The sequence below is a fragment of the Rhodnius prolixus genome, unplaced genomic scaffold, assembly GCF_049639745.1.
Source record: "Rhodnius prolixus isolate KJV_2025 unplaced genomic scaffold, Rpr scaffold_4, whole genome shotgun sequence".
Classification (NCBI taxonomy): Eukaryota; Metazoa; Arthropoda; class Insecta; order Hemiptera; family Reduviidae; genus Rhodnius; species Rhodnius prolixus.
The window spans coordinates 20247785-20265610 of NW_027411614.1; the positions used below are offsets into that span (position 1 = coordinate 20247785).

Below are 17826 nucleotides of genomic sequence, written 5' to 3' on the forward strand. Positions count from 1 at the left end.
ATATAATATAAACAAAAAAAAATTTCAGCTAAAAACGTATTTTAATTTTCGTAAAGAAAAAGGTTACAAAGGCGTTGCAAAAGTATTGAAAATGCGATCGAAAAGCAAATAATATACAATTAAAATAAAAAAGCATTCTATTAATAGAATCATCAAACTACTTAACTAAAAGTAAATTAACTAAAACATTTTTTCTAAACAGTAATATGGTTTTCATATTTAGAAGCTAGAAAGTCTTATAAAGCAGATCTTATAGCTGCTTGCTAAGGTCTGACAGTACCAAATTTTGTTTTTTCCCAATTTATTGTAGAATAATGGGGTCCTAAATACTAATTGTTATTATTATATTTATATTGATTCTTAAAATGTAACTTCGCATTTGCAACTCTGCTGACGGATAAATCCAAAGCAATAATAATGTTAAATTATTGTATATATACACCTATGTAAAAATATTCCTGTTAATAAACATTAATAAATAAAAATAATAAAATAAATACTAATTGTTATTATGGCCTCAATCTTCATCTTCAGTCGCTTCCTTAATTATATTATTCTTTGGTGTTTAGTATCTTTTTACTGATTCCTGTTAACTTTGATTAGTAGTGCAGTCAGCTAGTTTTTACTACTGCACGCGCATGTATCTCTCCTCAATAATTCGCCTGTCGGATTTATCTAAGCTTCTCCCCGCTCAAAATCTATCCAATATGTTGGCATCTAAATTGTGATGCCAAAAAATCATCAGCATAAACTAAGTACACACAAGTACATTCTTATTATTATTTATTATTATTTTTTTTTTGTTAGCTTACTGCATTCATTGACAATGGGCTACATCGATAACAGCTTCAATTTATAAACCTATTAAACTTAGTGAAATATATAACGTGACAATATTAAAATACATAAATATATAACTTTGAATCAAAGAATATACATTCCTTAAATTACTATTAAAAACTGTAATTACCTGTATCCCTTGTGCCACCTTTGACACAAATTCCGAAACCATGGCCCGAATCAGGAGGGCCGCGACTCATATTGATGGTTCTTACGTGAGGGTCAAGCAGGCTTTGAGGCGGCGGTGCTGGTGGAGGAGGTGGTGGATCGCGATGACAACGCTGTGCAGAAGAAACAGGCCTGCCCGATCCTAGCATCCTTAGCACCTGTTTAAACATTCAAATTAAGATTCTTTGATATGCTATAGATTAGGTAATTAATTAGGCTATTACTAGTTTTAAAAAATCACCTTTTGGTATCAATTCAAAAGCAAAGTAAAAGTGAGTTAATAACACCAAGGACCCTAATGAATGTAAATTAAATCGAAACAATCTTATTACAATCGTGATTGGCAATACAAACTGCTAAGAAATAAAGTTTAATTTAATATTTGTAACTGAAGGAATTTTGTATTCTCTTAAGCAGCATCTTTGGTCACTAACGATTGAAAATGAAACCAATGGGGTTTGAAGCATCTTGTTTCTGTAACTAATGACGAAACCTGAAAAAAGTTTTTAGGGAAAAATGGGAAATTTTTTTGGATATTCACCAGTCACCACTATTAAAGCAGAATTTGTAAAATACTATTTGTAAATACAGAATTATTTCTAGAATACTAAATAACTTTCAATATGCAAAAATTGAAAAAAGATTAGTGTTGAGTTTATTTTAGGAAACTATAATAAGAAAGCATTTCAGCAATGAAAATTTAATAAAGATAGTTTAACGGATTTTGTAATATTAGCTACATAACATCTACATTGTGTACTAATTCATTGGAGGAAAAAAATCAGTCTTCACTATTCTTGAATAATTTCGTATAATTTTATTTAAGTCTATAAGTCATTAAAGACTATTAACCTTTGCTTATTGAAGAAGTGAAATTGTCTTGGAATTATTTATATTTAATTTGCTCAAGGTTCCACTATTGATCAAACTGAAATAGTTAATGTAACGGTACAAATGAAATTCATTCGTGTCAGGAAGCCATATTCTCTATTTTATATGAGCTAGTAATGGTTTTCGATTCATATAACACGAAACTGGAAATCCATTGGAAAAAGATTCAAATTTAATGAAGCACATTTCTGCGTGAAAACTAAAAAGAATTATTCAGCCTGGGGTGTTCTCCTTATTGGAGAGGAAATCCTTATTCTCCCTATCAGGATATATTCAAATAGAACTCCGAAGATGGCAGTACATGTTTACAACCATACTTAAAATGCTACATTTCAAATTTAGTGGAAACATAATTTCAATATCAAAAATAGAAAGCACACTGAAATCATATTCTCTATGAGGATTTAGAAACATTTCACAATGCCAATTGTGAAACCAATAAATCAAGTCCAGACCATATCTCATTTTTGGTATTTATTTTAGATTACTTGCCAACAGAAATTTTGACAGATGCCAATTGTTTGTTCCTTATTGCAACGAACGTTCATATAATCCCTGCATTATTTGACATGTTTTTAATTGTTTTCCTTACTTCTAAATATGTTGATTGTGATTGATAGTTAATTGTTTGTAAGACAGCTTTATAAGTGGAAAAAACTGATGAACTGGTCTCTGAAGTTAAAGATGATCTTTGGGCGATGGCTTAATAAACCTACACAGCGATTCCACTTCTTGAAATCTTTTAGGCCCATTTATCTAAAGTCCTCACAGCAATGGAGGCAATATGAGGACGGGAGTAAGGATGGGCCAAGTTCAACATATAAGCTCACACCAAGGTGACACCAACATTATGTGACCCAGGCATTTTTAATCTCAAATTAACCATATGATAAATTCGTCTAGTTAAACAAAATAAATAAAAATAAAATAAAAACTCTGAAATGTATCAGAGTTAGTTTCTAATATTTTTATGCAAACGGATACATTTGCGATAGAGAACCTAAACTATATTTTGAACTAGGATGACCTGCTCACAGCCGGAATCAAAAAAATGCCATCTTACATCTCTTCACTTCTCTGATTTAAGGGATGGCGAAAGTGGCAGCCATTATCAAAAAGGCAAGGTTAACTTCAAGGACATTTTTACAGGTTGATATAATTCGCTTATGAAACGTGATGAATATGGTTTTTCCGGAAAATTCAATATTGTCTAGAATTTTTCAGCATCACCACTATTAAATTTTTGAAACCATTGCAATGTTAATCATCTTCCCTTTCGATTTCACAAAAAGCATGGGTTTTAAGAGCTGATATTATTAATATATTTATTTATTTTTTATTACTCAAAATTCTCATTTATAGTAAGACACAATTGATAAAATTAAATAAAACCTTACAAGAGACCTATTTCAAGGAGTCTATTATACATATAAAACACCTTTATATGTTCTTTTAAAGATCATTACATGGTTTTTGAAAACGTCGGAAGATAAATGTAGATGGATTCTAAGATCCATAGAACTTTTGTAACAGAATCCCGTTCGTATTACATTTCAATATTAAGTTATTTTTCCATTTACTTTGACACGTATGTGATATATAATATTCATTATTTTTTAGTTTATTATTTCTTACTATTTAATATTTTTTTATTGGTTAATGTAACGCCTGGTTTAATTTTCTTCTTAATCAAACAAGGCTAACTCCTTGTAAAAAGGTTTTAATGTTTTTTAGACAAATTCATTAATTATATATCTAGTCCATATACCTGTTCAGGTGAAATTGGCCTCTTCTTGTGCTCTATGATAGTGTAAGAAGTACCTGGAGGAGAATAGTACAGACCCGTATGAGAACTGCTCCTTCCGACCGCATCTTCTGCTTCAGCAGGCCTATTCACCTGCCTCGACCTAACATCAAATGCATTTTAAATTCTGTTTAAAAGGAAAGAAAGAAAATTTATAAGCAGAGAAAAACGCATTAAAAACATTTTAAGTGTATAAAGAAAAAAAAAATGGAAATCATTTTCCAAAATTAATTAAAATATCTGCTGGGGAACTTTCATGATTCTATTTGTTAATAAGATTATTAAAATCCCTGTAGAATATTTCTACAGAGAGAATTTTATTGGAAATTTCGAAGGCCAGCACACTACAAAAAGTAAAAGAGATCTAGTTTTTGGCCCTTTCATCAGTTTTTGGCGGCCATTATCAAAGAAAATAAAGATTCTAAGGTATACTTAGTGTATTGAATTTAAAATAATAAATACAGCAGTTTTCGAAATTATTTAAAAAAAAAAAAAACTGAGAGAGCATAAACGCAAATTCTAATTTTAAAAAAATTATAAATTATGAAATTATAACTATAACTATGTAGATAATAGTTATAGCCAATTAGACAATAAAATAATCTGAGCAAAAAGATTGTTCACTGATTTGTCCTTGTGCACTGATTTAACGGTTATGTTGGTTAAGATCATGAAGAAGAAGGCAATTAATTTCAAAACGTCGGAACAAAAGAAGTTTTACTTCATTGATAAACGCTCCTCAATATTAAAATAAAGTTATGCTATATAATGTCGAAATATCTTTGCTCCCCTCTTTTCTACTCTTATAAAAGACAATTACGTTGCTCGTTACACATTAATTTAGAGATAGTTCACAACACATAGTCAGGTAACATACTTAATTTAGTCCCTGGCTAACTTTTACAGTGACCTTAACAAAACACTACATTCTTGTCAATATGCCTCAATCTATTAAACGAACAGGCATGAAGCTCCTTGCCATGCTTTTTGGTCCTGCCGTGACTAATAGTTAATTAGTTAAACTTTATTTTTTTTCAAAATAATAGTAAATTCAAGTGTTATTGGTTAAAGATATAACTAGGCTGATAATTAATATGAAAATTTAGTAGATATCTTCGCTACTTGAACTGTGAAAGAAAAATGGCAATTAAAACCAAAAAACTACTATTAATATTTTCTGTAAGGTAGCCTGCTGGGAAATTTACTCCTCATTTTATTTCGTAATTAAATAAGTAATTTTGTAATGTTATTTAGAAGCCCAGAAATTTGATTATTATTAAATTATTTCACAAATTTTTTTGTAATGAACAAGGTTCACGTTAAAAGGACTTCGTCCTTTCAAAAATAAATCAATTCAATTCATCCATTAAAAAAACAAACATTTTTTTAAAACATTTGTAGACTTTATGGAAATTGGATTAATGGGGTTAACATCTTCGTTTCCTGTTTAAATACACTTAATTTTTTTAAGTCTTCGGCTATGTTACAACGCTTAATTACTACTAAAATGTTTAATTAACAAAAATTCTAATTAAATGTTGTTTAAAAATAAAGAATTATTAAGTCTTGACGTGGTTACTATCAAATAAAATATCTAGATTGTAATAAATGACCAAACCTTAATTTATCGCGTGCTTATTCCAGAACCATCAATCTTTTAAACAAGGAAATAACGAAGCAAGAAGCCATTTTAATAAAGGGCGAATCCTGATGTTACTAATGGTAAAAATAAACCGAGGTAAAATGAAAAAGAAATTTATTCAATGTTCCCGCTAGCAAGAAAAAGTATTGCGTTCAGAACAACAAGCTTACTACTCTAACTGCAGAAAATATAATTAACTTATGGATGACTATAATTTCTGAGTATAATACTGTATACTGAGTGTACTTTAATTTAAAACTGAGTTTTAATGGAAATACATGTTTTAAGTTTACAATATGTTTAGTTTGTAATTTTCTCTGAGGCACGTCCATCTTTAATGAAATTATATTCACTCTGTTTTAAACAAAGTAGTATTGGGCAAGAGAGAATTATAAGGACCTAATTTTTAAATAGGCAGAATTATAAATCATTCATTGAACAATGCAAACTGGCTTGCCTTGTACAGGCCAATTGCTTGAGTTTAATTTTTAACATTTAATTACTTTTCATTTAATGTTTAGAAAAGCACTTTGAAATTAAATAATTTTCTTAAAAAAGGATTAATCATTTTTATAATTTTTAAGTCTATTTTTAATTTAATTTAATTGTTAAAAAGAGAATCACTTTTGAACAAATACTGAGATACTTTTTCTTAATTTATAGATATAATTTCCTTTGTTATATAAATGAATTAATAAATTAGATCTATCTGTTAAGATTGGCTTTCTAGATACTATAAATTCCACAAATCTTTATTTCTATCTTAAATCCTGATACGAACCAGGCTTTTTATCCTGCCAGATTCCAGTCGATCTTTTATGCAAGTGGAGAGGTTTTGTTCAAGAAATTCACTCCCTCGTTTCATGATACTGATTAAGTCACCAACAAAAATTATCAAGTTATTGTCTATTTCGAAGACTACCAAAAGGTAGCTAATCCACTCCACTGTATTCAGTCATTATTTTAAATATCAATAATGCTTCATAAATCTAGTTGGGGAATAGTAGAAACAGGGTTTTTATAAGATATAATAGAAGTATCAAATCAGAAAATCAACAACAAAAAGTTGTTGTTAAAATTGCTTTTAAAAAAGTGACTAGGAATAAAATGCATTAAAATGTTTATCAGCCACAGATACAATTGAAAATCAGAACTCAATTGCAAATAAAATCTGAGAGTACATAACAGAAACACCCATGATTGATGTTTCTAAAAAGTACCTTTTTTTTTTCTTTAAATATTATTCATCACCGCTTTATCTTACAAATATCATAATTTTTATTTTAAAAATTAATCGAATTTTGGATTCTAGAAAATCTATACATTTATATGAAATGTATGTATGCGCAACTATTTAGAATCAAAGACCACTAAGGAAACCATACTATTCCTATATAACTGGTTGTCTGACAGATGACCCAGATTTCTATCTATCTATTCTTACAGACTGAGTTAAGAAATCAATGTCTGCATAGTCTTCTATAAATCGGCAAGAATTATAAAAAGTCTTGGAATAATAGGCATTGTAGGCAAGAGAGAGGTCGTTTAATCTTCCAAACCAATACGGACGGATTAGTAGTTCAATAGTAATGGCCGTTTACTTAAAAATGAATTTATCTTGAAAGCTTATTCATTTCAGTTAGATGGAAACGCTCAAAAAAACTATGTATTCTATTTAATTTTTTCCCTTCATTCTTTTAAATTGATTTCTCTTATTAAGGGCTTTCTTATTACATTAACCTTAGTTCTTGTCTTTGAACAATGTTTTCATAAATACTTACAGAGATCTTCTGTGAGTTGCAAATTTATTAACAACTTACGTCATTTAAATAATTTTACTGTATTATATTTTCATGAATATTTTTTAAGATGGGTGCTGCGATTGCTCACGCTTGACCAAAAACGAAATCGTGTGAAGAGTTGCAAGGACGGTTTGCAGCTGTTCCAGAAGAATCCGCAGGACTTTAAGCGTCGTTTCGTCACTGTGGATGAAACATGGATACATCACTACACTCCTGAGACCAAAGAACAATCTAAACAATGGGTTACCAAGGGGGAATCTGCGCCAAAAAAGGCGAAGACCGTTCCTTCGGCCGGAAAGATAATGGCGACTGTCTTTTGGGATTCGCAAGGAATAATCCTCATCGACTATCTGGAAAAGGGTAAAACTATTACAGGTGCATATTATTCATCGTTATTGGACCGTTTGACCACGAGTGGCCCACAAAAAAGTCCTTTTCCATCACGACAACGCACCAGCTCACACCTCAGCAGTTGTGGTCGCAAAATTAATGGAAATAGGGTTCTAACTCGTTTCACATCCCCCCTATTCTCCAGACTTGGCTCCCTCGGACTACTATTTGTTGCCCAATATGAAGAAATGGTTGCGGGAAAAAGATTTTATTCAAACGAGGAGGTGATTGCAGAAACGAATGGCTATTTTTCAGACTTGGACAAATCCTATTTATTCGGAAGGGATCAACAAACTAGAGCAGCGTTGGACGAAGTGTATAAGCCTAAAAGGAGACTATGTTGAAAAATAAAAAAGGTTTACCCAAAAAAATTAAGTAGTTTTTATTTTTGCACGGACTTTTCAAACGACCCTCGTAGTACTGTTTGAACTTGTTAACTTAAAAATACTAGTGAAATGAAATTATAAACTGCTACTTACAAGAATAAGAATTGCTAATATTGACAAAAAAAAATGCTGGAAAAATTAAGAAAAAACTTTTTTGGAGGCATTTATTGATTCAGAATCTTTGATTAGCGTAAAGTGACCGTAAAAGTCGAAATATCCTTTAAACAACCAAAGATTGCCATTTTTCTCTTAATTTTTTGTAGTACGAGCATTCCAAAACAAAACGTTCTATATTATCTTGCACATTACAGAAATAACAGAAGCACATTTTCAAAGGAAGACAGTTGAGTAAATGAGTACAGTAATATTAGACAAATACGTAATTTAACTATAATTCTAATTGATGATCCCTTCTTAAGGTTCAATCTGTAGCAAAATTTAATGAGTAGAAGAAAATGTGCAATTAGTGTTGCAATAATTTGTAGTCATGCGAGTGATTCATAGCAGATATTTCTCAATTTCATAGTTATTCTGAGTTGAAATTTCATTTTAATAACTTCCTCCTCTCCGTGCTTAAAAGTAATAAACCAAATCTTAATTCATTTAAGTTTGGCTAATCTAAAGTAATTATGTTTTTTATACGTATACTTCGAATGTGAAATGCTCACGACATTAAAAAACAAAATGTAAGATAAAAAAATTGTATTAGAGGTAACACAAACGTTGGTAAAAGCAGCGGGTTAACTTTTCTTTATTAGTTTGATTTTATTTTTTCTCGTATAAATAAAACTTAAGAAATAACGTTTGTTTCTGACATTCCTGTAGGTTAGTACTACTTGAATATATTACTCGACAAACATACGCGTTGCAATCCTAAGAAAGTCTGCTGGAAGTACTTGCAGAAAATTACTTTCTTCTTTCTAAATTACCATATTAAAATAAAATATCAAAATTTTAGAGGAACTCTTAGAAGATTTATCTATTTTCAATGCTAATCTAAAAATCACATTAACGAAAATGTTATTCAGACTTAAAAACTTAGTGTATGCCGATGTTATGGGTTTGTTAGTGGTTGGTTTCAGTAATAAAGAAATATAGTCGTCATTGTTGAATCCTAATTATAGCGATAGTTTTTGTTGGTTAATTCTTAAAAGTCAAATTTGTTTTAGATCAATAGTTGTTAGCTTTACAAAAAGGATCTAATTAAAGATGTTAGGGGGCTATATCTGATCTAATTTCTTTAATTTTTCTCAGCTTTTGATAGTTACTTTAAACACAAAACAACGTTGGTTCACAGGACTGAATAGTACCACTCAAGGTATTTTATTTCACACAATTTTATTATGCTGGCAAGTAAAAAAATCTTAGTGTTTTTTGTTTTTTTTTACTTGAATGAGCATCAAAAAATAAAACTAACTAGTTTATTCTTCAAAGAATAACCCATTCAATCCATCTATGTGCCAGTTATTCAATTAGTACTGCGAAGGTAAACAGAGTAAAAGAATTCAAAATAACCTTCCATCAACCCCTTCTACAGTCTAACTTTTACCTTGCAAATGAGTCATGGAGCGGAAAAAGTGGTAGTTCGAAGGAGCGAGGTCTGGGGCACAAGCATGATTAGTAATTTCATTACCAAGTTGCAGAAGAACTTTTTTCTTTAGGCGTAACAGGGGAGAACTGAACGGATCTATCCATCTGTGGTGAATAAAGTATAGATGTGATAGCTAGTCCATCGGAAACAAAAATCGAAACGAGTTCAAAAAATGAGACTTTTGTATTATTTTTCCTGCCCGATTATTTGTGCAGTGCGCCCAACTGTTTTTAAAAGCTTATTAAATAATCTTCTTACTCCTTAACAAAAACTTACAGTTTAAAAAGTTAAGTATAAGGGTTGATTATACGCCAAAAGGTACACAAATCAGCAAGTACCCAACATTTCATTCAAGCTTAGTTGATATAATTTAAGTAATTTTGCTGCATTAACTTTTCCTTCACATTTTTTAGAATTTATTAGATGTCACAGACCCTTATGCTGGCCAGTTCGTTCATAATATTATTTGGTTATAATTATGATAAAATGTATATTATATCTTCGTTTTTAAATAGGTACTTTATTTTAACTCTATTCCAAATTATTCTTCGGATTTATCTTTAATATGCCCTTTATTCTGAAGTTGTCACATCTTATATATGCATGTTAAAGTAGAAAAAGACAAAGTTAGAGTCGGCTACTGTTTAAATTTGAATCACGGAGGATTTAAAACAATATTTCAGACTTGAATTCGTCTTACCGAAATATTCGTGAGCATAAATAACACACAGTTAATAACAAGTAGATTATTCAACAACAATTATTCATTTCTCAATTGTAATTTAATTTAGTCCCCCTAATTTTACTTATGGTAAAATACTGGAACAATTAGCTGTCCTAAAAATATGCATATCTTATTTATTTTATATTACATAACATATAGAAGAACAGCTACATTGAGAGTGAAATTGAAGAAAACTATATTATTTGCGATAAAGCCAGATAATTATTACCTATTATTATAAACGTTTGACTACTTCATAAAATAACAATTACTTTAATCGAAGAATAAACTTAAACCGACGATTTTTATTAAAAATAAAATAATCGAAATTATTGATGTATGTTGATATGAGAATTTTTTTTAAAAAGTTTTTAAATTTTGTAGCCTCGTAATTTTTTTTATTTTTAAAAACGTTTTCTTTTTAACCTGTAATTAATAGTTTGATTATTATAAATAACTAGATATTACAGTCAATCTACAGTGCTACTTGAACAAATATTTTGTAGATGAAAATGGCCAGCATAAGGGTCTGTGACATCTAATAAATTCTAAAAAATGTGAAGGAAAAGTTAATGCAGCAAAATTACTTAAATTATATCAACTAAGCATGAATGAAATGTTGGGTACTTGCTGATTTGTGTAACTTTTGGCGTATAATCAACCCTTATACTTAACTTTTTAAACTGTAAGTTTTTGTTAAGGAGATTTTTGTACCTTTTGGATAGATTTTCATTTTTGTCTATTTTGCTAAGTTACATATCTGCTTTACTGTTTTTTTTAAATTTGGAATAAGCAATTCTATCATTATAACCTGATAAGGTGTTAAGTAGGAACCGTAACTACCACTGGAGAGATTTTTTTAAAGAATGATTATAGTTGCGGTCCCCAAACCATCCTCAATAACAATTTCTTTGAGAAAGCCTTTTTATATAAAATAGGAAGGTATTTGTACGTAAAAAGCAAATTTAAACTGCGATTTCAGACCTTCCTTTTAAGAGGTGTAAGAAAAATAAACGGGCGATTACAGTACTTCTCCCTAAAAGGCAAAGAGGCAAAGATTTTGAATCGAACGACAATTCATTAATGTAAATAGGTTCACCCATTGATAATTTTAACGATTGCAGTACTTCCTCTTAGTAGGTGTAAGAGCATGATGGCACTTCACAGCCATGTAGAGGAGCTTTAATCACTTCTTCGTGCTAAATTTTATCAAAATCAGACTAAGCGTTATAGAAATATTGGTAATAATAGTTTTAGAAACGGCCTTACTTGGGTGGGGCAAACTCCCCTCCATATGAGGCATAGCGACGAGACTTTTAAAGTGCAATTCTGTACAAAATTTCGATTCGAATGACACTTCATTCATGAAAATCAGTTCACGTGTCGATAATTTGAAACGATTGCTATACTTCCCCTTAACTAGTGTAAGAGCAGATCGTCGCTTTAATGTTACATAGGGGAGCCCTAACCCCATCATCCTACCAAATTTTATCAAAATCGGGCTAAGATTTACAGAGTAATTAGTAATAATAATTTTGAAGGGGGCCTTACATAAAGGGGGCTAACTCCTCTCCCATTCGATGTACAGCGTCGAGACCCCCAAAAGGCACATCTACATAAAATTCCGAATCGAATGACACCTCATTCATGAAAATCAGTTCACGCGTTTAGGCGCTACGTTGTTTACAAAAAAGGTAACAACAACAACAAGAAGAAGAACAACAACAACAACAATTTCTGAAAATGCCGTTTTTGCTCATTTTCGGCAACTTTTTTCTCGAAATCTATTAGGTCTGGGTGGTTGCAAAAAAATTACAGTTATAAAGGAGGGTTTGCCCTATATTTTAAAGAAAATTTGGGAATTTTATCTTTTATAGAAAAAGAGAAAAAAATTGTCAAAGTTGGGTGTTTTTTAACGTTACGCTTTTTCGTGCACTTTTTGACGATCAACCCTTATACAACTGTCCTACCGGACAGTTTTAATTTACTTCTTACTCATTTGCATTTGTTTGTATTTTGATAAAATTTGTTAATTCTTGTGTCGAACAATGACGTTAAGAGGAAGAAGCCTAAGCTCCTCGACAGCCATAATTGCGTCCAAAGACCCTACAACTAACCTTATATCTTAAAAAAATCAGTTATGAAATGAATCCTCAATCTCACAAACTGTAGTGAAGAAATCAGGAACGAAAAGGTGCCTCCTTAATCGCAATGCCCTGCCAAGACTCTAAACAGATGCCCGAGAGATTTCCAAATACGACAATCGACATCTCACATATCTTAATCTACTAACAAGCCTCCTCGCTTGTTGTGAAAACTCAAGGAAGGCCTGAAGGAAGCCCGACATATGTTACTTGTGCCAACGTCTCAGCTGCTGCTGCAGGCTCGGAACCGATGAATGGAGTAAGTGTAGTAAAGGCGCTTGATTTAACCAGCCTTTTCTCCTCGCTAACCAAGATATCCTCGTTCAAGTGATCAATTTTATTCTAATGAAGATAAGTAATAATCTGACTAATTGAAATCGAAATATAAGTGAAAACTTATATTATTACGTTAATAAATATTAGGACTATTAAATCAGAAATGGAGTTGAAATCTGTGCTACATTTATTTAGCTTTTATTTCGCGAGCTTGATCTTCATTTTCTACAAGCTGTAGAAAAAAACAATTATCATTTAAAAACTATATTATCAATTAAATTACAGACAGTTTAGTATAAGTTTCATTCATTAAATTAATACATTTATAACGACAATAAATAGTATAATAGCCTGAGGTATAATAGAGTTACAGTATTGTACGCCCTACTGTTTGAAAAAATATTAAATTCAATTTTTAATTCAGAGAAATTTTTAATGATCAAGTCGACCGCCGCAAGGGGTTTTCTGAACGGCCTCTTCTGAAAAATGAAAGAGGATGAAGAATTGTAGCACTAACCAATTATGACTACCTTATTGCAAAGTTTTTTTTTTTTCGAATTACTTAAACATCCTCAAAAGGACTAACATGACAAAAGACTTGCCTAAGTTCATTATTAATGTGATTTTGTTACTAAAGAAGTGTAACTGGCTGTTAGAAAGAAAAATTTAAGAATGTTGCTTTATGACTAAAGTTAAAGAGGTATAGTTTAGTTAATTTATCTTCTAATTATACTTTCATATTTGTCAGGAGATAGTTGTATTATTTTAAATGTACTTGTAACTTTGTTAAGACCATTAAGTTGTAACTTATGAATCTAAACAGGTACAAATGGTTGTTTAAAAAATAAAAAATATGGTGTGAGCCGTATTTCTTACAAACATCGACCTTTAAAGGAACAAATTTCATCAAAACCAAATAAAACAACAAAATTGAACTTTAAATTTTTGAATAATATTAAATTCTTCTTAAAATTATAGTTACTAAACCAAAAAATGACACTTTGGAAGAGAGATAACCCATCCCAGAGCTGACCTAAAACTACTTTTTCTAGAAAAGTTATTAGAATAAATGTTATAGAGTACCCTGTATATAATATACACAGATAAAATCGTAGGCGCCACTTTCGGGAAAGTGTAAAAAAAAAAATAAAAATGAAAAGGTGCATTTAGAAATTTCAATTGAGTAATTTTCTTCGAACTCGAAGTTTAGCCAACATGATTTAATCCTCCTAAATGTTAAATAAATAATAAATAGTATAAATGGAATTCCAGAGAGAGGTCTACCAGTATTAACATGTGCTTCTGACAAAATATTTCAATATTTTTAGCCATTAATTGAATTTATCAGGAAAAATGTTTCAAATTAAAGTAGATTTCCACGTCTGACTATGCCAAGCGTTCAGAAAATCGTTATAGCTATTGGAGTAAAAGGCCTCTTAAGTAAAATATATAAAGTAATAGAAGTCTTGAAGCAGTAGTAATTGTAATTGTCGGTGTTGATTATTCCAGTTCTAAAAAATTGTTAAAAAAAAAATTAAAATTAAAAAAGAAGAAGAATATAAATAAATAAAAAAGTGTAGTAAAAAAAGGATGCAATATTGAAAATACCCTCAATTTAAAGTACAAAAATGAATGAATGTGCATAAAAATAATTATTTTAAAATAATGTAAAAAAAAGAAATCATAAACTTCTTGCTTACCTTAGGTGGGTTACTTATTATAGTAGTTTTGAACTGAATTTGCGATGATTATAAAAAAATTTAAATAAAATTAAATAAAGTACTAGTAATTTAAAAAAACAAAAAATTCAATAATTTTCATCCCATGACATCCTATCTCGTGGGATCTCATGAAAATTTAATGTGGCAGAAAGTCACAAAGCAAATCAATTATTCATTTATTTCCCCTTGATTTCATCCGTTACCCGTCAGGAATGTTCTTTATTTCTGACAGGTTTTGGCCTTTATCAGATATACTTTTTACAGATTATATCATCAGGTTCGCCAGAAGAATTTTAAACGATTTAAAAAAAAAATTCTCTTCTCTAATCTATCAAAACCTTTCAAAGATAAATGAAAAAAAAACCTGCGAGAAATAAAGTACAATAGCCGGACCTGTTGAAGAATTTAAATTTAATGCCCAAACATTAAACTCTTTTCTACGATTTTTGTTGAATACTGATTTCGTTGAATTCAGTGTACTTCTCACTGGAATTACTACCTTTAGAACAATAACTTCACTTGAAACATTTTACTTGAATGTTTGTTTGAAGAAAGTTCCGGACAGGACTACACTGATTTTAGTAGTGACAACAATTAAGTATTAGTAAAAATTTTGGAGTTTAAGGAAAGTTGTTTAACTAGAAGTGTGTTCCTTAAATAATTTGTGTTCAATTTTCACACACCTCAACTCTATCTATTGCTCTTTTTTCAAACTCCTAATCGTTGACGTTATTTTTAAGGGGAGCTCTTAGAATCTAGGACATTATCTTTCTCTAAAAAGTTCATTTTTATTACAGTACACCCTGTATTGAAGCGATCTAAAGTTAAGTAAAGCTCGAAGTTTAAATAAACCTAATTAATCTTTAAAATGAAAGAGAAAGTCGGAAGAGTGTTCGCATCAAATTTTTTTAATAGGGATTACTGGATAGAGTAAAAATCATGATGTTAATCATGAGTAAAATTTTGTGCCTATTACTTTAAGTAATTTTTTTCTGGACGATTAATAATTTTGAATTTTGCATAAATCAGCCGTTTTTTTTTTGTTTTTTTTAATCTAAATTTAACACCTAAGGTTATCAAAAAGCGCTCCGTGCTTTTTTTTCTGCACTGCCACCTCTGGACTCTGAGCTGTAAGAAGCTCTTAGGAAGAGAAAATCTAAAGGCCAGCAGCTGGATTCGAACATAGGACCTCCGTGTGGGAGATACCCTAACCTCTCATCTAATCTATTCCCTAAAAACCTTGTAATTAACGAACTATTTCAATAAATTTCTTTCCTAAATTAGGTAAGTTGCTTTCTAATCAAGCTGCTTAATAAAGCAATTATCTACATCATTGCTTCGAAAACAATTTTTCAAAAAATTTAATCTGAAAACTTACTTCGCAAAATAATTTATTTTTTACTTTTTTCTCGAGAAAAAAGTTAACTAATACGTAAGCAAACTCTAATTGATTTTTGTTTTTCTTTTATCTCTTAAATGTATACATAAAGCGAATTAGTTACAATCATTTTACAATTATTAGAGACATCTTGTTTTAAAATAGTACTATTATGTACATATATTAATGTCGAAATTGAAAAAGTTCAGTGTAAGCAGTTATTTTTTAATATAAAGGAATATTAAAACTTTAAAAAGTTAATTAGGTACTATCGTTAATTAAAAAATATATGTTTAAAAAGAAGGAAATCCATGTTCGTTTTGCAGCCGTACTACTATATCCAACCGAAATAAGGTGAACAAAGCGTCCAAAAGTTAAGCCAATAATTATTCTGTTCAGAAGCTGGTAAAAACTAATTATTTCTAATAAGAATTTAGAAACTAAGAGCTTAAATTTTGGAAAGAACATTTTTGTTAATTAATTATTTAATATTACAAACTAAATAACTAACTGAGATATTTCTTATTCGCTCGGTAGTATTCAAGAAATTAATTACATTAATAAGAGTTTACATACAAACCAATTAAATAGTCCATTGTATATTTCTATTTAAGTCTAAAATATAAAGAAATGAAAAATACAAATGATTGCAAATTACGAGATTGAAATTTTAATTCATTTGCATTTTTACTCGTTTTTCAATGAATGACGATATAGAATGAATGGAGGTAATGGTGCTCACCTTGGTCTATGGCAGAGGGATCCCCCGGTACTTCCGGGGCCCCGGGTCCATCGGATGTCTTCTTCAAACATCTTCATAGACGGACACCATCTGAGTGAAGCACGCCTCTAGTGACTGGCCGTGCGAGCCGTTCTACATCTCTGTCGTCCATCGTATCGCTGATTGGCCTTCTGTGTTTGTGAAAACTGCCTTAGCGCTCATTCACTCTTACACACATCTCGCATACTGTCGCACATACTCGCTCATTAGCGACTATCAAAGCACAAAACGATTATTAAATTATTATTTTGTCCATTGAAAAAAAAGAAGTTCTATGGCCACCCACCAACACCGATCAGCCTCCCAACACGCATAGTAATTCTTTATACATATACATACATATATATATACAAACAATCTCGACTATTGAGATAACAATACTGTTTATAACGGTTCAGACATAATATTGATTGACCTCGATATCATCAAGCTTGACCTAATCCTACCTTTTAATATCACCCCTCTTTGCGACGTTTTTCCAAACTATTTATTGAATCTGCCACTAACTATGCCTTTAGGTTCCCCATTTAAGGTATTGATTTTCACCTGGGTTCCGGAAAGTTAGCATAGTCCTTATTGAATATTTTCTGAAATTACGTAATATCTATCACACAGTTTAGCCCTGGTGCGTCATGTTGAAAACGGCTTTTCTCATAAAATATCCTTGGATATGGTGCGATCTTTAAGATAAAAATTGCAAAAAAAAGACAAAACACAAGCGCGGAATACCAGCTTACTTACTGTCCAATATCCACTGTTAAGTTGCCGCACTATTGTGACAAAACACAGTTTTCACTGTCACACATTTTTTGCTACTAATCTTGAAACACTCATTTAAATAATACCAAGATAAAAAATTTAAGGGAAATAATTGCGAGAGTCCAAGAATGGATGTTACACGGCGCATGCGAGAGGACCTCTAAATTTATTAGTCGTTGCCACGGGTTTGGATCGAAGCTGTGACGCAACATCTACCGCTCTATTCAAATTTCTTTACAACAATAATACAAATTATTCTCAACTTACTTGTGAGACAATTTTTTTTTATTTTCTGTGAGAATTATATTTTATTAATTATATTATTTTCCCGTTAGGATTCATCAATCTGATTTTAGGATTTTTGATGATGTTTTCCAAAAGCTATTCCTGTGGCAAACACATTCAATGTGCCGAAGCTTGTCAATTTGAATTTTTCGGAACCAAACGTTTTTATAATTTTTTTTCTCACATTATTGATCGTTTAATAATTCTCGGAACTAGGATACTTTCAGGAACCGTTTGCAAAAAT

At 30.6% G+C, this 17826-nt stretch overlaps 1 protein-coding gene across 6 annotated transcripts in view; it reads right to left on the reverse strand.

The window, feature by feature from the left end:
* dysc (whirlin protein dyschronic) overlaps nt 1-17465 on the reverse strand; it is a 40869-nt gene extending 23404 nt beyond the window's left edge. For all 6 annotated transcript variants that reach the window (XM_074130425.1, XM_074130423.1, XM_074130424.1 and 3 more), the window contains exons 1-3: nt 16500-17465; nt 3668-3806; nt 971-1166 (exon numbers count right to left, since the gene is read on the reverse strand). In XM_074130425.1, coding sequence (XP_073986526.1) covers nt 971-1166; nt 3668-3806; nt 16500-16576 — 412 coding nt within the window. In that variant the 5' untranslated portion in view covers nt 16577-17465. The remainder of the gene's footprint in view (nt 1-970; nt 1167-3667; nt 3807-16499) is intronic.
* Between the last annotated feature and the right edge of the window lie 361 nt (nt 17466-17826).